The sequence below is a fragment of the Myotis yumanensis genome, unplaced genomic scaffold (genome assembly GCF_028538775.1).
Source record: "Myotis yumanensis isolate MYYU_CA2020_CCGP unplaced genomic scaffold, mMyoYum1.0.hap1 SCAF_11, whole genome shotgun sequence".
Taxonomy (NCBI): domain Eukaryota; kingdom Metazoa; phylum Chordata; class Mammalia; order Chiroptera; family Vespertilionidae; genus Myotis; species Myotis yumanensis.
The window spans coordinates 52760435-52780074 of NW_027223762.1; the positions used below are offsets into that span (position 1 = coordinate 52760435).

The 19640-nt window shown below is 42.2% G+C and overlaps 1 protein-coding gene across 1 annotated transcript in view; it reads left to right on the top strand.

Annotated features, from left to right (window-relative positions):
* The window catches only part of KCMF1 (potassium channel modulatory factor 1), a 72457-nt gene extending 56208 nt beyond the window's left edge, over window positions 1-16249 (top strand). Inside the window, exons 4-7 of the mRNA XM_070429595.1 lie at window positions 3463-3564; window positions 6766-6940; window positions 8787-9069; window positions 14188-16249. Of these exons, the coding sequence (XP_070285696.1) occupies window positions 3463-3564; window positions 6766-6940; window positions 8787-9069; window positions 14188-14449 (822 nt within the window). The 3' untranslated portion in view covers window positions 14450-16249. The remainder of the gene's footprint in view (window positions 1-3462; window positions 3565-6765; window positions 6941-8786; window positions 9070-14187) is intronic.
* The last annotated feature ends 3391 nt before the right edge of the window (window positions 16250-19640 follow it).

Sequence of the window (19640 nt, forward strand, 5' to 3'; positions counted from 1 at the left end):
TTGTAGGCTCCATCTCAGGCTCCAGTCAGGGTGTGGGGTGTGTGCGGGAGACAATCAGTCGATGTTCTCTCTCTCTCATATCGATGTTTTCCTCTCTCCTCCTCTCACTCCCTCCACTTTCTCTATAAAAGTCAATGGAAAAAGTATCCTCGGGTGAGAATTTTTAAAAAGTAAGAAAAAGAAAGTACTTAAATTACCCAAATTTTTATCCTAGAACATGAATTAGCTTGTTAAGGATATAAAACATAAAAGGTGACCAGGCCATCAGCAGTTCCAAATCCTCATCTGAGTTACCTTCATCTGGCCCGAGTGTGACAACATCTTCCACTTGGTTCTAATCTAGTCTCTTAATTTTTCTATACCAGCTGCTAAGCCAGGTGATCCTCCTGCTCTAGTAATTGCTTATGTTGGTAGTTCATTCTTTATTGCTAGTTACTATATAAGTTTGAGTACTTGTTTTACCTCTCTCTGAACAAAGCAGTTCTGAATACCTTCATCTTGCCATCTTAGCACACTTACTACAACAAAATCTAAAAGACTTTGAGTTATAGAACTGAAACTAATATACTTTGTTAAAGATCTTGATTGTCTTTCTGTTTTACATCCTCACCTCAGAGTGCTTTTCTAGTTTGTAGGAGATTATCAGTCTTATTAGAATGTCCTTAGTGCGCCTGTCCTTTCCCACTCTGCCTTCCTTCCAGGAACGTGTATTCCTGAGGAGACTTCTCATCCAAGAGCATTAATGCGTCCTCAGCACTGAAACTTCTGCAGCTGTCTCTGTGCAAGTCAGGATGCACATAGATTTTATCCAAAGGCCAATCTAAAGAGATGCCTTTTCCTTTGGTGGTTATTTTCTCTTTAGATAAAAGTTTTAAACTGTGTAGTCTTATGATACTACTAGAGGCCCGATGCACGAAAATTCGTGCAAGAGTAGGCCTTCTTTCCCCAGGCTGCCGGCGCCGGCTTCCCTCCGGCGCCGGCAGGCACCCGGGACCCCAGTTGGCTTCCTGGCTTCGTCAGGAAGGATGACTGGAATGACGTCTGGTCTAATTAGCATATTACCCTTTTATTAGTATAGATAGAAATAATATTCCACATAGTTCAGCACCATGCAATTGTTGCAATATGCAGAGTCTCAAAAATATTTAAGCTGGCTTGTTGTTTTTAAACAACTAGAGGATTTTTCCCTCCAAACCTTATTGGTCTTTTACTGTCCTGCATTCCTCAAAGGGGTTACAATCTATCTAAGCAAGGTAGAAATAGGTGAAAAGGAAAATAAGTGTATCAAACACTATCACCTGATGTCACAGGCAGGAATAGTACAGACAGTAAAACCTAAATTCCTAGTAAAAGAGTTGATACTGTGTAAACTTGTGAGCAGATACAATTGCTTTCCTCTGTGACAGAAAAAAAATGTCTGACCACCTTTCTAGCATCTTCTAAGACATGCACACTCACAGCTTCTGTCTCCTCTCTATTTGCCTCACAGGCACATCCCATTGTGACCACCCTACTTTTTTTGCACAATGTCATGCTTCAACATTATTTCTCATGACCATCTTAAAGTGCTCTTTTTAAAACTATGTATATTTTTATTGATTTCCGAGAGGAAGGGAGAAGGAGAGAGATAGAAACATCAGTGATGAGAGAGAATCATTGATTGGCTGCCTCCTGTATGCCCACAACCCAGGCATGTGCCCTTGGCCAGAATTGAACCCGGGATCCTTCAGTCCCCAGGCCAATGCTCTATCCACTGAGCCAAACCGGCTAGGGCTTAAGGTGTTCTTGAGGGTATTTCTCAGTCTTCTGGCAGACAATCAGGACAGATGGCTGCTAGGGCACAAGGAGAACTGGGATCACAGCAGAGTCATATTCTCAGGGAACTTCTGCTTTCTAGTCTCTTAAAGACAGCTGTGTTGACTTAGGCTCTAGAAGTCAGAGTAGTTTGTTTTTCCCTGTGTCCAGTGTGTCCTCCCAAGTCTCACCTTTCCCTGCGCCTCATCTCCAGTGCCACTGTGCTCACACACTGCTGGGAGAGGCCGTGAGGTCACCAATTGCCCAAATTTTCTCCTGGTGAAAGAATTTAAGCACATGACACATGTATTGGCAAGATGAATCACATACCTCCTTAACTCTCTTAGTCCTAGAGAGGCACAAGCCTAAAACTTGGACTGTTAACAGTTCCCCAGGGATTCCTTTGCAGCAGGCCTGTATGCATGGCTGTGTTCTTTAAGATTGAAATTCTTCCTACTTCATGGCTTAGCTAACCACTCTTAGATCATCATCTGCCCTTTGGGCTTCTGGAAGAGTAAGCCTCTCCCCTGAAAGGTCCGAGTTCTTTCTAGCCTTCCCCTCTCCTGCCTCCTTTCACCACTTCTGTTGAAACCGCTGTTTCAGAAGCCACATTTCTAACCTATCCAGCCTTCTCTTCCTCCCTATATGCCATTTTACTCCTACTTCCTCCTTCTATCCCTTGCCCTGTGGCCCAAAGGAAGTTGGTCTTCTAATCCTTGAACTTGCCCTAATCCCAAGTTTTTGTCCCACCTCCCATCCCTCTGGAAAACAAGGATCTAAAAATGGGCTTCCACCCCACCCACCCATTTCCCCCCTGGAAGTCCCATTCATGGAGTTATAGAGCACATTTGCGTATGATCAGTAATCATTGTCTGTCTTATGTCACATTGAAAGTATATAAAGTTGTACAGTTGCTCCGTAATAAGAGTTTTGCTGTCTTATTTGGAGATTGACCCTCAAGTCTAGCTTACGGGGAAGCTTATGTTCCAGTTTTGACCATTCAAGACTGGACTTAGGCATGATGTACACTAAATAGCACATTTTAAATATTTTTTATGGAACCATTTTGCTAGACCATGTAAATGAATCAGCCAAGCTGTTGGGAGGCTCACCAAAGCTCAAGTGTGAACTGTCTGGAACTGTTGTGTCTGACCTGAGGGACTGTCTGTTTTCCCTCTGAGTGACAGCATGATGTGCTGCAGTTTTTGTTCAGGCCTCCATGTGTTCACCTGTTCAGGATCGTCTGTGTTTTGCCTGGTTAAAACTTGGTAACAATAGACTTTATAGTAAAACTAGAGGCTTGGTGCACAACATTCATGCACGGGGGGGGGGGGGGGTCCCTCAACCTGGCCTGCACCCTCTCGCAGTCCGGGACCCCTCAGGCGATGTCCAACTGGCCTAAGCTGGCAATTGGACATCCCCTGAGGGGTCCTTAATGCTGCCGCAGAGGCAGGAGAGGCTCCCACCACTGCCGCTGCACTTGCCAGCTGTGAGCCCAGCTTCTGGCTGAGCATCTACCCCCTGGTGGTCAGTGCGTGTCATAGCGACTGGTCATTCTGCTGTTTGGTCAATTTGCATATTAGCCTTTTATTATATAGGATAAGATAGTCATCTAGAAAGATGTCTGATCAGTGTTCATTAATTATATCTGCTTTCTTTTCATTTCAGATTTGTCCTATATGTGCAGCATTACCTGGAGGCGATCCTAATCATGTCACGGACGACTTTGCAGCTCATCTGACACTTGAACACAGAGCCCCTAGAGATTTAATATCCTTTGTTTTGTTTGGGGTTTTTTTTGTTGTTGTTAATCTTCACCAGAGGATATTTGTTCCATTGCTTTCCAGAGAGTGGAAGGGAAGGGGGGCGGGGGAGAGAGAACGAACCATCCATGTGAGAGAGACACATCTACTGGCTGCCTCCTGCACCCACTCTGACCAGGAGTGAACCTGCAAAACAGGTGTGTGCCCTTGACCAGGAATCAAACGTGCCACCCTTCGGTGCACAGGCCAACACTCTATCCACTGAGCAACACTGGCCAGGGCTCATTTTGATTGTTTTTAAAGGACAGTGTTCTCAAAGAGAAAAACTAACCTTCAATTCATTTTATTTAGTTTATTAGGTGTTTTCCTAAAAGTGATTCAGTGTTGAGATGCAGTTTCTTATTTTTTTTTTTGTTTTGTTTTGTTTTGTTTTGTTTTGTTTTGTTTTTTAGGAAGAGCAATTACAGAGTGGGGAGTGGGGGGAGGAGAGAGAGCGCCGAGCTATCTCATTTCCCAACAGTTGAGAGCAGAGAGGGACTGTGTCTCTCCCCTGTGGCGGGCGGGCATGGCCATGGCATACTCAGCCCCCGATTGGGCGCCTCATGTGCCGCACCAGCTCAGCCAGGTTTGGTGACCCCGAGAGGGGGCGGTGAAGGATTAGAAAAGACAAGAGAAGAAAGCTGGGTCTCGGTGGGACACTGCCCTCTCGGGTAGAGAGAGACAGCGCCCCAGTTTCTTATTTCTCTTTTTATTTGCTGACTTTTATATGAACCATGCTCATTAATTGAAAGTTGACTTGCTCATCATTGTTAGTTTATTACAAACAATATTTAAGACAGTATTTTCATACAAAAAAGGAAAATGCTAATCCAAATTGAAATCTGTGTGCTGTTGCCTTCTCCTACGATAGGTGGGGTGGTGGGCAGACATGCCCTTGGGGCTGTTACCCTTTGGAGTCCCTTTCTCCAGGGAAAGCCGTTTCCTGTGCAGACTCTGTAGGAGAGCACACAGTCCAGCTCTGAGCTCCCTTCCCACTCTCATTTCTGCTTCCCCTCCCGAGCCCAGCCCATGGCAGTTTCTAGTAGTTCCCTGTGACCTCCCTGAAGTTTACCAGCCCACCAGTGATTAACTTTGTAGTCTCTGTGCTCGGGTTTCATGTTATGAATTGTTTTTCTAAAACTGTCACCGATTAATTTAGAGTTCAATTTGTTTGTAAAGGTGTCAGTGTTCATTCCATTTTGAAGTGATTCAAGCACTAATCACAAGACTTTATGCTTATAAAGTCTTTATTTTTTTAAAAAATATATATATTTATTAATTTCAGAGAGGAAGGGAGAGGGAGATAGAAACATCAATGATGAGAGGGAATCTTCTTCATGCCCCCTACTGGTGATCGAGCCCCCAACCTGAATATGTGCCCTTGACCGAAATCGAGCCTGGGACCCTTCAGTCTGCAGGCCAACACTCTAGCCACTGAGCCATACCAGCTAGGGCTAAAGTCTTCATTCTTATTATTTTGAATGCCTCTTGGCAATCATAATTTAACCTTAGATCTATTGAGAAAGAAACAGGTTTCCTGGTTTCCTTTCTCCCATCCTTTGCTCACTGTTCCTAACTTTCTAACTGGAAAATATGGCACTTTAGAGTTATGGGAGATATGTGGAAGCCAATGGAAAGTAAAGATATGGACCCAGCCTGAGATATTAGCATGTCAACCTGAGCTGAGCCAGTACTCAGTGAACAGAGGAAACCCTTTTTCTCCTAAGAGCAGGGACCCTGAAGGCAACATGAAAAGAGCAGTGATTTCCTTTTTTTTTTTTAAGAGCATAAGAAAACCCAAATGAGCCAAAAATACTTAAGCCTTTGAGTCACTTGCATTTTATGTAGAAGAATCCTATAATAGTACCCAGAATGACTGTGCATGGTCCATGCTCACTCCATCTCCATGAAGAAGCTAGGCAAGGAATTTAAAACCAAGCTATTATCCTGAACTTTCCCGCAAGTTCAAGCGGGTCTAGTGAAGTTGGTGTCCATTCACTAGAATGTCCCACATCATTTGCATCCATTTCTGTGAGAGTTTTATAAGAGTCTCTGGTTACCAAGAAAAGATTAAACTATGTAAAATGGAAGAGTAGCAGAAGGCATTTGTTACATTTTAGATTCCAAATGAGCATTACCAGGAAGTTCTAGAAACAAAATGTTGGCATAGCAGGGATCCTGGAAGCATTCTAATTTTTCAGGGACTTCAGGTGCTACCTGGTAACTTTGACATGAGGGAGTGGCTTCTCACTAAGCCTCCTAAGCTCCAGAACCTTTTTTTTTAAAATTTATTTATTTTTATTTTAGCAGCAGCATTGAAGAACTTAAAGACAACGCTTTAAAACTAGTCACCCAGAGGACTCTCACTCCTCAATGTAAATTATTCATGCTATTCCTTTCTCATTACAGACAATGAGATTTGGTTCGCTTATATATTAGCACGGATCTAAAAACTGATGCTTATTAGTTGTGGTCACTTCGTTGTAAAAATGTAAGAAGTGCCTGAACTGGTTTGGCTCAGTGGATAGAGCATCGGCCTGCGGACTGAAGGGTCCCAGGTTCGATTCCGGTCAAGGGCATATACCTTGGTTGCGGGCACATCCCCGGTAGGGGGTATGCAGGAGGCAGCTGATCGATGTTTCTCTCTCATCGATGTTTCTAACTCTCTATCCCTCTCCCTTCCTCTCTGTAAAAAATCAATAAAATATATAAAAATAAATAAAGGAAAGGGATCCACTTAAAAAAAAAAAAAAAGAAAGAAAGAAAATGTAAGAAGTTCAGTACTGAGAGCATGGTTAGGGAATGTCTCATCTTGGGTATCTGACCGGGCAGTGCCTTTCACTTTGTCCGGCGGTGTTACTCTGGTTATTGTAGCTGGAACCAGGAAGAAATTTCTTCTTCCTGGAGAAGCTTTTCCCTTTGAACACACGCACACAATATACACACACTCTCACATTGCATTGTATTTGAGTTTTGGGGTTTTTTTTTAGAGTTAGTAGCTCTTATATAGTTATAGATATAGTTGTGATATTTTTGTACTCTAAATTAAATGTGCTATTTTGAAATGCTTACAATTTAGGAAATCTCTATTTATCTAGCAAGGGCTCAAGTGATTTTTTTCTTTTCTGTCTGTAAAACACTTGGTTTTTCCCCTTAACTTTGGAGTTATGATGAATCGAGTGGTGTTCGACACGTACGTAGAATGTTTCACCCTGGCCGGGGACTAGGAGGTCCTCGTGCTCGTAGATCAAACATGCACTTTACTAGCAGTTCTACTGGTGGACTTTCTTCTTCTCAGAGTTCATATTCTCCAAGCAATAGGGAAGCCATGGATCCTATAGCTGGTAAGTTAGTTCCACATTAATAAATGGAATGGCCGGGAAGGAGGCTCCCTATAAAGTTTTTTGGTGGGATTTGTGGTCCTAATCTCTTAACACACTCATTCCTTCACAAAATTCCCCAAATTTTTATAGTATAAAGTATTTTTAAAATAGACAACATAATGTTCATATTATTCTGGCATTATTTAAGTAGTTAGAGGCATTAGATAGTTAGACATGGCTCTATGTTTTGTTTATGGCCTGCATTGAAACCCAAGAAAATCATAAGAGGTTCAGTTAAAGGACCATCAGAATCATGGTTCAACCTCCACAAATACACAGATTAGAAAATTAATTGACAAGACTAAAGAATTCAGATCTTCTCATACACGAAAGTAAAGTAAGAATTTCTCTGTTCTTGCTTTGATTTGGGAGTTATGTTGGTATCATACATACCGAAAAGAACATGTTTTAATAGCTTGGGAAAGTCTTACTAAAAAAACATTTGAACATGGAGTTTATAGCAAGTTGCAGGGTTTAGTGCATGGCCAACCTAGAAGCCAGCCACACAACACAGGAGTTGAGCGTCAAAATAAAATGTCAGAAATCACTGTAGGTAATGGGAGGAAATTAGACTTTGGGTGGATGTACACACAATAGAGTATACAGATACCAAATTATGTTGTACACCTGGAATTTATATCGTGTTACTAACCAATGTTACCTCAATAAGTTTAGTTTTTTTTAATGAGTGTACCCTAAAATTGACAGGCACAGACAGGCAGTGAGCCTGGGAGGCCTGGGGCAGGTCGGAGAGTGCACACAGTGCTGGGAGCCATGGTGTGGCTTGCAGAGCATGCTCACACACTGACAGGTGTAAATCTGTGACGGAAACTAGGACCCCTTTTACTCATAACTGTTCTTTAAAATGTGAGATATGCATGTAAAATCTTCCTTCCAGATGTGCTTTAGGCATTGGATGTGCAATACACTCAATAAACTGAGTTTTGGATTTTAAAAAATATCCAAAGGGAATCCAGTATTTACTTGCTATCTTTGGTAGCGAGGTTCTAAAATTAAAACTTAAAGTAGTTTCTCAGCTGAGTTTTAATGATGAAGAGCATTTGCTAGCCTGAGAATGTCTACAAGGCAATTGTCAACTCCAGGTGACCCTCCGGGTGGAGAAGGCATGACTGCACCTTCTTAGATGAAGAGGCAGGGACAGAGGTCACCTCACTCTTAATGAGGGCAGATCAGAATAGACCAAGAAGACTGCACAGTCAGGGGCCCGTCACCTTACTGTGCATCTCCAGTGGTGCTCTGCCTTCTCATGTGATAGTGCTAGAGAGAAGGCGAGGCAAGTGGGCAAGGTCAGAGTTAGCAATGGTTCAGGTCTCTTGGATTTCATTCTGATCATTCATTCATTCAATCACTGAGTACATGCTTGAGTGCCTACTATGTATCCGGCACTATTCTAAGAACTGGGAAGTGCCTTGCTTTGGTGGAACTCATGCTGAGAGGGTTTATATTCTGATTGGATTAGAGGATGAACCACTTTAATCTACTAAAAAGTAGAGAAAGTATAACTAAATTAGCTCATTAAGCAAATAACTTCAACAATCTGTTATGTTTTGCCTAAAACAAAAATAATTGCATGTGGGTTAATACTCATATGTGCATTCCCCACACCTAACACCTCCAGCCTCCAAGAGGTATTCTAAAAAGTGTTGATTTCCAAACTGAAACTAAATGTTGCCATGGGTACTTGCCTGTGGGCCCTTCATTTTAATGTTCCTTGGGTAGAAGAGTGCACCATTCTGTTTTCTGCAATATTTAAGTAGACATTAACCATCTTCATTTCCGTTGGCAGAGCTTTTATCTCAGTTGTCAGGAGTGAGACGTTCGGCAGGAGGACAGCTTAATTCTTCTGGCCCTTCCGCTTCTCAGTTACAACAACTGCAGATGCAGCTGCAGCTAGAACGGCAGCACGCCCAGGCGGCGCGGCAGCAACTGGAGACCGCACGCAATGCAAGCCGGCGCACTAACACAAGCAGTGTCACCACTACAATCACACAATCCACAGCAACACCCAACCCAGCTAACACGGAAAGCAGTCAGCAGACTCTCCAGAATTCCCAATTTCTTTTAACAAGGTAGCTCATTTATTAACATTTCTTTCAGAAGCAGTGTTTCATTAGCTCTACTCAGTTTGGAATTATCTTTTCTCTTTTGTGCTTATGTATGTTCTTAAACACTGCCTTTAATCAAACCATTGAAGCCCATGGGTTTGTGATCAAAATTGCACATTCAGTCTAGCCATTGTTGCTCAGTGGTTGAGCCTCGACCTATGAACCAGGAGGTCACAGTTCTATTTCTGGTCGGGCACATGCCCGGATTGCCGCCTTTATCTCCAGTAGAGGACATGCAGGAGATAGCCGATCAATGATTCTCATCATTGATGTTTCTATCTTCTCTCTCTCTCTCTCTCTCTCTCTCTCTCTCTCTCTCTCCCTCCCTCCCTCCCTCCCTCCCCCTTCCTCTTTGAAATCAATAAAAAAATATTTTTAAAAACACACACAAAACTGCACATTTAATATTTACCTAAGAATATGAAAAATAATTACTATTTCAAATAAAGTAGGAATGCTGGTGGTCCTGTTCTAACAGCATATCATTATGTAATAATTTCTTTTCCCGGGTTGCCCATAAAACTTAAACACCATATCATTACATATATGGGATGTATTAGGTATATTTGTTATCATAATTAATTTCTTTTTATTACCATTTTCAATCTGCTATGAAATATTAAAAGATACAAGAGAGGATTTCATAACATGGTTTTCTCCTGTGACTATAAAGAAGCAGTGTTTAAATTCTTATGGTCAGCACACAAAAGTACTAAAAATGGGTTTATCACAGTGTAAAAAATATTCAGTATCACAGTAAGTGGCTCTACTAGAGGAAGTAGATTTTGTATTTGCTTCTAAAAACTACCATTAACAACTGAATATGTTCCTCTGTCCAAAACCTCACAGGCATTTGCTGTGACTTTTAAGAATATAAAAGAGTTTAGAAAGAGCAATGATGAGTAGACTTTGGCCCAACAGAGAGTAAATCTGGACTAATTTGGGCTTTTCATGGAACAAAGAGGAAAATAAAGGAGACCTACCAATGCGTGTATCCTCTGAGAGCCCACTGACCTGTGGGTGGAGTGAATGTCTTGCCTGTGCCCTTTAGAAAAGACATCTTCCTGCCTGGCCCCATTGTTTGTTTTTCGTTGTTGTTTTGTTAGCCCCAGACTCCATGGGCTTGATGTGGGATTTTTCTCTGCAGTTTTTCTACACTAGACATCTAGCTCCCAGGGAATGCTGTGGGTGCCTGAGTCTTTCCTTCGGTTCCTGAAGGCCCCTGCTGTCATCTGATGCTGTACATTGCACAGTACCTTGCAGTTTGTAGACCATTTTCCACATCTTTCATTGTATCATTTGTTCCTGACTCACTATTTACCTAAGGTAGTATTTCCCAAAAAATATTCCCTGGAACTTTATATATTCTAGGGAATATATGTAGTTAATCACGTTCATTTTTTCCCTAATGAAGAAGTTTGGGCAAAACTAAGTAACAGAAATGATTTATTTACTGTTGGACTTCTCAGAACTTCAAATAGTATATTAACATGCACTATGTTGTTCAAGGCCAGGAGAGTGAGTGGCTGCAGTGGCTCCAGGGGAAAACCTGGTCTCTGCTCACACAGCTATTCTGCCATATGTGTGGGCTCAAGCCTGACCTTTGGTCTCTTTGGCCAGAGACAATTTCTGTTCATGTTGCCCTGAAACTGATGGTGAGAACACAGTTTTTTGGGATTCAAAATGGTTGACTTTTTAGAAATGATAAGTGCCTGTGTCAGGTTTCAGTCTTGGAGGTGGAGCCAGCTAGTTTGGCTACTTCTCCATCCCAGATACAGTCTGGCCCATCAGAAACCTAGCCCTAGTGCCAGGTTTTAGCTACCTCTCAGGAATGAAACTTTTTTCAGTTATTTCCTAAAATATCAAAACAGTAATATTAGAATTACATGATCTCCAAAGAATTGGAGCCTCAGCCTATATGCTTCTGGTTTTTCCGCTTACTATATAGTTATTCCTCTATACATACTTTATTTTTCCATGGGGGCTTTGACTTAAGGGTTTCTCCCCCTCCCCTTTTTCTGGAGGCCTTTTCCAAAACGAAGGGTGTGGAATGTATTTCAGTTCTTAACACTTTTATAGTTTTTGATTGAGAATATGTAGTCTAATGCTCAGTCCTCTATTCCATTTGATATTTATGATATTCTTTTTTTAAAAAAAAAAGTTTTTATTGATTTTAGAGAGAGGAGGAAGAGAGAAACATCAGTCGGCTGCCTCCTGCATGCCTCCACTGGGGGATTAAGCCCGCCACCCTGGCATGTGCCCTGATTGGGACGCAAACCAGCATCCTCTTTATTGGTGCATGGGACGGCACTCAACCAGCTGAGCCACATGGGCCAGGACTCTTATGACAGTCCTTTGTTTTTTGCCATAAATGTCCTCAGTCATTTTCTTTCAATGTTGATTTAATGGCTTTTTATGTAATTACTTTCCACATCCTTTTGCTTTCTTTAAGTTCTGAAATTCAGATACTTTCCTTTGTTTTCTGTGCAATAGATCTAATCATTCAGTGGTTTTGAACTTGACAGCCATGAGATTTTTGTGCTGGGGTCCAACCCCAGCAGGTCCAGGGGTCCCCAAAGGTGTGGACGGAGTCAGCGAAGAAGGAATGGCACGGGGTCAGCGTTCAGTTGATCAGCATAGCGAGGTTCTCCCTCCAGGATCTCAAGCCAGGAACTCCAGCCGAGTTCTGGTCAGGATCTCCAGCGAAGTTCTGGTCTCCAGCGAAGTTCTGGTTAGGATCCAGCCAGGTTCTGTAGCCATGTTCTCTTGCTAGGTTCTCCATCCAGCTTCTCCAGCCAGGTTCTAGCCAGGTTTGGTCGCCATGTTCTGTCTAGGTTCTCCAGCCAAGATCTGTAGCCAGGTTCTGTCCAGGATCTTTTGCCATGTTCTCTCGCTAGGTTCTGTCTCTAGGTTCTGTCTAGGATCTCCAGCCAAGTCCTGTCTCTTGGTTCTCTAGGTTCTCTGTCTTGTTGTCTTGTTACATCTGTATTTATACCAGTTGATTTTAATCCTGTCAATTTCTATTGCAAAGGTTAGGGCGTTTCTTATCTCCATTCTAGGGAGTAAAGATTATGTAGCTTAAGGGTGATTGTTTGTAGTTAAAGTGATTAACTACCCGCCTGGCACTTAGTTAAGAGGTTTTATCCCCTCCTTAACTTCAGGGAAAAATCCCTACCTGGGAAAACAACCTTTCTCGGAGAGGTGACCTTGGCTAAAACACATAGCGCTAAAGGGAGCAAACATATTAAGAACAGTATGCCATATACGCCAGGTCCCTTGAAACATATGCTGTGCAGATGTTTCTTCTCTGCAGCGACTGTGTCAAGCAGCAAGGATGGACCGGCTCCCGGCAATTTTGAGCATCACTTAATCTCTGCTTCAGTTTCCTCTTCCTTTAAAATGTTGATAATAACAGAACTTAACTCATAGGAGTTAAAAGAGATACTCCATATGAAAAGCACTTAAAACAGAGCCTGACCCCTAGGAAGTGCCCAGTATGTGTCCTTCTTTGTTACTTTGGGAAGCCCCTGTCCCATTCCTCTCAGCATCTGTGGGACAGCAGAGAGCAGGTGCTGCTATAGCAAAGCGTGGAGCAGGCCCCTGCGTGCTGCAGGTGCACCCGGCTCTTAGGGAGCAGCTCTGCCCTGGAGTAGCCCCTGTGTGCCCCAGGTGCAGCCGGCTCTCAGGGAGAAGCTCTACCCCAGAGTAGCTCTACTGTGCCCCAGGTGCACCCGGCTCGCAGGGAGAAGCTCTGCCCTGCATGCCTGCTACACCTCCTGTCACTGTCGCCTTCTCCCTGTATGGTTACTTTTCCTGACTCCAGTGCCCCAACTAGTTTTCCTTCCCTCCCCTCCCCTCTTTCCTTTCTCTACTTTCTTTCTTTGCTTCCTTTCTCTACTAAAAATGTAGAGAAATAAAATCAGTACTGAAATTAAGCAGAATTTTGCTTAAGTTATTTAAGAGGTTACAAAAATTCAACTCTTAACATCTGTCCTGTCTCTAGGCAGATAAGAATTCTGGGCCGTTAAACCTCAGGTCAGCCCTCCTTCCTAGGTCCTCTGTAGGAAGAGTGGGGAATGGGAGGGGGGTGGTTCTTGTCCTCTCGGGTTTCTGTATGTAACAGTGGTTCTCAACCTTCCTAATGCCGCGACCCTTTAATACAGTTCCTCATGTTGTTGTGACCCCCAATTTCATTGTTACAAATTGAACATAATTAAAGCATAGCGATTAATCACAAAAACAATATGTAATTATATGTGTGTTTTCTGATGGTCTTAGGCCACCACTGTGAAAAGGTCATTTGACCCTCAAAGGGGTTGCGACCCACAGGTTGAGAACCGCTGGTATATAACTTCATCTCAGGAAGAATTACATGGAATCAGAGAAAAGTCAAGGGAACTTCTAGGAAATTTTTCAGTCAAATACTCTAATCACTAGAGCTTTTGTTTTTTTGTGACCAGGGTTGCTATACCAGTATTTCTCATTTTTTAAAAAAATATATATTTTATTGATTTTTTACAGAGGGGAAGGGAGAAGGATAGAGAGAAACATCAATGAGCGAGAAACATCGATCAGCTGCCTCTTGCATGCCCGTATTGGGGATGTGCCCGCAGCCAAGGTACATGCCCTTGACCGGAATCGAACCTGGGACCCTTGAGTCTGCAGGCTCTATCCACTGAGCCAAACCGGTTAGGGCAGTATTTCCCATTTTTACTACCCACGGGTGAAATCCTGGTTAAGGAAATCACTATGTCCCCAAGCATCTGGTCTGTTAGAAAGTTTGTTTTGCTCAGAACAATTTTCACTGCAGTTTTCTCTGAAGGAAGTGTGAGAAATCTAAATGTATTTGTTTTACTGAATCTAATGAAAGCATAGACTGCACCTCAGGTAACAGTATTGCTACAAATATGTGGAATTTCAGCAAAGTTACAGTGATAAATTAGAGCAAGGTGTTCCAACAATGTGTCTCAGATTCTGAGTTTTGCCACCGGGAAAGCCTGCAGTGCGGGACATTGCGAAGTTGGCCATGCCTTTGTCCGCTGATATTTGTCCAATAAGATCTTTTCTGTCTGACTTGCACAGGTTGAACGACCCTAAAATGTCTGAAGCAGAGCGCCAGTCCATGGAAAGTGAGCGCGCAGACCGCAGCCTGTTTGTTCAAGAGCTCCTTCTGTCCACCCTGGTGCGCGAGGAGAGCTCCTCCTCAGACGAGGATGAACGGGGGGAGATGGCAGATTTTGGTGCTATGGGCTGTGTAGATATTATGCCTTTAGATGTTGCGTTAGAAAACCTAAATTTAAAAGAGAGTAATAAAGGAAATGAGCCTCCACCACCTCCTCTTTGATGACATCCCAATTCGCAGACAATGTCCTCTGTGCTGTATTTGCCAATGAAAGTGGACAACAACTATCTTGGGTTTGTTTGGTGATTGTAATTTCAGGTCTGTCACTCTTGTTACATTGTGTACATTCAAAAGGAAGAGAGAAAATATATATGATAATCATTTCCACTTAACTAATTTTTACTTCTAGCAGGTAAATGTAGGTAGCAGTGCAGGGGCGACCTCTGCTTCCTGTACCTTGACATGCAGAAGGCTCTCCTAATACTCCACATTCAAACTGAAGAGGAAAATTGAAATCTCTAATGAAGCTGCTGTGTGTATTTATGAATATTAATGAATAAAAACTGCTTGGATGGTTTACCTTAACTACTGCATGAGGTTTTTTGCAGCGTGCATGAGTTTTAGTGCCCTTGTTATTTAAAATATTAAATACAAGGAGTAAAACTTAAACAAAAATAAAAGCCCAAAGCTTTCCCAAACATTATTCAGTGGTTACCAGGCAAAAGAGTTACATGATGAAGTAGCTTTTGAATAATGTCTGCCTGAATCACCTTTCTTTGTGTGCCTCCTACGCATAAAGCCAGCTCTGCAGTGGAACCTGGGAGTTGTAGCGGGTGTCGGCTCCGCCCTGTGTGACTGTCCTATCGCCTGTTCGTTATCTTTCCCGCGTGGAGCTCAGCCTGTCTCTGTAACTCATCTGTAGAAGACACACCAGTAAAGCCACTGTCGGGATCTGCTGCAGGGCGTTCGTGTGCCCTAAAACAAATCTGCTCATGTTTGTTTCAAGTTTTTACTTTTTGTGGTTGTTTAAAGTTTTTTTCAATTGTTAAATATGTTTTATTCAGGTGTAGATGAATTTCATTTGTCCGCTGTTCAAAATTAACCTGAATTATGTCGTCTTTGTTTTTGAAAATCTCACATTCTCAATCATATCTGCGTTGTTTATGTATGTGCTTCATAGTTGCTGAGACAGATCAGTATCAGGGGAGCTTGGAGGATTTGCCTTTCCAGATTTTGTCAATATATTACAACCAAATTCTTAATGCTAACTTCAGCACCTTTTATTTATTGGGTTTTTTCAGGCATAAAAAGTAAAGCCTTTTAATTCAATCATGCCACCTATATGCCTATATTATTGATCCTATGTGTAAAAAAAAATGTACAGCTTTTGGGGGTTTGGAGGGGCCGGGATATTTTTTTATTTTCTGTTGGCAGTTTTGTGCATAGACTTTCACAATAGCTCCAAGGCAGGAACAGCGGGTTTGGGGTTTGGGGGGCAGTTTTTGGAATGTAAATGTAGGACTTTTAAAAAAAGGTGCGCACAGCTTCTGATAAATTTATAACCTAATCATGTCTTGTTCCAGTTCTCATCTCTGAACCCTTCTCGCAGTCTCCTCTCCCTAGCCCTCTTCCTTCCTGTGTATTTCTCTGTGTCTGCAACACGACGAGCATACAGACTTGAACACCCTCTGGTGTTCTTCCGAGAACTGTGAAGTCCATGTTCATCCAGATGTAACCAAAAAAGAAGTCACCCCACCTGTCTAGAAAACTCGCTCTCCTCCGCACCTCAGACTCCAACCGTTTCCAAATATAACGGCTTTGTTTCCTTGAGTTTCTGTGACGGAAGTGTTTTGAAGGAGAATTTTACCGCAGGCTTCCAGTTATCCTAGAAGTCCAGTCCAGTAGCGATTTTCTTTTTCTCAGTTGTTGAAACGTTCAAACCCAGTTTTCAAGCTGTGGTCTTTTCAAACCCATCTTCTGCACATAAGTCACACATTTCAATAAAGCATTTTCAAGACTGTTGACCACTTGAATTTCTTTGCTGTTGGTGAACTAGCCTAACTAACCATTACTCAGAGATTTTATATCTCTAACCCAGTATTTTTTTTCTTTTTATGCTAAACTGAGGTCCTGATTTTGTATGAATGCATTACTTTGTATGTAAGGCATAGAAATTGCCAATTATATGCCTTCCCTTTTCTGCACAAATTCTGGGGAAATGTAAGATCCTTTTTTTTAACATGGTTTGAGGAGACAACTGTAAGTTTGTTTAGGGCAGTTTAATTTAGGTGATGAATTGAACACTTAAGACTTAAGATTCCATCTCATGTAGAATACTGTATATTAATTATTTTTTACCAGCTATTTTACAAATACCTCACCTCATCCTGTATGTAATCAATAATGATGTATTAGGGTAGAAAGAGACAGACTATCAATATAAAAAAATATATTTTAAGTCCTTCAAATTCTTGTGTCCTTTTTCTTTAGTTTCTGAATTAACATACTTTTGGAATTATTGGATAATAATTGCAAAGACTGATGTAGAGGAGAAAGTCAATACACTATTGTTTGTTTTGGTTGCACCCTCACATTTCTTAGGATCAGATGCTGAGTTTTGAGAGGTTTTTTTAGCTTTGAGAGTCTGGGGTGTACATTTGTCAGTGTTCTATGGAGCCTGTCTTCACGTCCGGGTTGTTAGTAACAAGTCTTTCTGTCCAGTGTTCTGGAAGAAGTTTAATGTCATGACTCGGAGATTTACAGTGAAGAGGAAGAGCTACAGAGAATGTGTACTTTTATATGTGTAATTTATGGAATAGAGTATGCTGTGTGTTTAAGACTCCCAGAGTAATTCCTGCTAAATTATAATTGTATGTAGGATTTCCATGGGCATCACATTCCTGGACATTTCATCACAGAGAACAATGGAATTTGAAATTTGACTGAAATAGTAGAATCTACCTCATGACTTTCTCAGATTGTCATTCATTTAGCTTCCTAAAATACTTTAACTCTGAGCAAAAAGACATTCCTATGATTTTATGGCTATAATCATAAAAGAATTTCTGTTAATGGCTACAGTGAAATGTTTGGATTTGGATTTAGATTATATTGTTTTTAACCCACAGAATTGGAGCCTGGGATTTTACTAACAGTAGTGGATTCTTAGAATTAGACGCAGGTAATTTAACAGAAAGCCCATCTCCCTGTGGCCCCCCAAGGAAATACAGTTTAGGATAGCAAATTACATTATTAGAATAACAGAAGCGACACAAAAACCCATCCCATTATTTCCTCTCTTCCCCTCCCCCCCCCCAATATTTTTCCCTCTTAATACTTGATTTTTCAATAATGCACAGTGGTCACTAAGCCTACTGTGTTTTTTTCTGATCCATAGGCCACAATAAACAAAAAAACAGGAAGGGTTCCTAAGAGTTCTTTTGATGGTCCCTCACAGCAGGTATTCTACTTACCTGTGCATTTTACTCCGTGGCTTTTGGGATCCACACAAACCTCAGTAGTTCATAGCTCTAAGGGCAAATGGGAAAGGGAGGTGATGAAGAGAGGAGGTGGTTGGAGAAAAGGGGCTTTGAGTGGGATCCCTGCCACTGAAAAGTGTTCAGAAAAAACTTGTCATTGGAGTGTAATATGGTTAGCACAGCCCTGTGAAACAAGTATAAAAGCTACAGATAACAGAGGAGTGGGTGCCAAAAGCTCTAACAAATTTATCAGTTTTGTAAGGAAAAGCCCCATAGCTCCACTTACATAGTCTGTTGTTTGTAAATTACTGGCATGTACAACTTCGGAGGCACATGCAAAATTTATTTCATTAAACAGTGGGTATGACATTTTCCCAGAATTACACACTGGAGTTGGTGTTAGTGCTGGCAACAAGGCGTGCTTTTCTGTGCTTTCTAAAGCTCCACTAGGCACTTGAAAACCAAAACAGTTCTCCCCCTTCCGCCTGGTAACAGGCCCTGTCTCCAGGTTGCAGTGGGGAGAGGTTAAGCTGGGATGCACGATGGAGCAACAGTGCAGATTTTCCTGGTCATTTGTGACAATGTTGTGAAATTCTGTGGCTTTAAACATGGCCTTATCTGAATAATTTCCTAACTATATTCCAAAGCCAAGTTGGAGTGACTTTCAGAATAAAACTTGTGCCCATCAGCTTCAACCACGCTTAAGCAGTGTGTTGCCTTTGTTTCTGGTTAGGACTCGTTAACTCTTGGTTCTGGTTTCTCAGCCCATCTCTGTCAAAATTCTGTAAGTTAATAAGCCTAGGGCGTTCCTTACTTAAGGAACCCTGCTGCAAGGCTCGCGTACAGATGTTGCCACTTGGTGAGCAGATTTCAATTTGAAAGATTTTTCATCTCAGAGAAGCTGGTCCAGAACCTAAAACCCTGTGGCATTTTAGTTGCTATCCAATGGGTAGTGCCTCAGTCAGGTCCTCAGGTTACAAGGTAGGATGTTCCCCTCAAGTCCTCTGATTTTATGAAGTCAAACTTGACAGCATCTGTTTATTTTTTAAGTTCAATTAAAAAGACTTAAGTATGATTCTGTGCCCCTGCTAAGGCCCCTAGGTGCCCAGATTGTGCACAGACATTGATGTGTGCACACGTGACCTGAAAACCCCATGGGCCCTGTGTGCACCAACCTCAGGCCTAGACCCATGATTTTTCTCTTCCAATCTAACGGGTGTTTCCTTTGTAGACAATGGCTGTGGCCTGTGGTTTGTTGGCTCCTCTGTCTACACAAACCACCATCACCCCGATCTCTTTCAAGCCATACTTTTTGAGCTCAGTAGGTTCAGAGCTTTGGTCTAAGCCCCATTAATTTTACAGAATTCTTCCCCCCCCCCCCCCCCCATACACACACCCCAAGAATTCTTCAGAAACAGTTTTCTAAGGCCTTTCTCCCTCACCTAGTTGGGAGTGTTGTTGGAGCTGGTGGATGAATCTGGTGATAAACCTGAGCTGGAGAGAACTCCTTTAACTCTTGCTTCCAGATTTTGGTGAGCATGTTGAGAATTCTACTTCCATATGAAACAGTCTGCATTTAATAGCCACGCTGCATGAAGACAGTTGGGACATCCTATTCTGTAAACTAGATGAAGTCCCAGCTCGCTCCTTTGTGACTCTGACCACACCGCGTATAAAGGTTTACCTGAGGTGGAAGCACCACTGTCCCCAGTTAAGCCGTGTAATACTCCTGAGTCAGCAAGCGGACCCGGCCGACGAGGAAGCATCAGCCCATCTAGGGGATGAAGACTTCATGGGTTCCTGCCCCCTAATCACGTCAACTATTCTGGGCAAGCCTGAATGCTTTTCATTTTGTCTAGGAGAGCTTCTGACAAGACACTAGTTTCACCAATAAAACCCACTTTTTGATATGCAGTGTGCGAATGAAAGTCGGT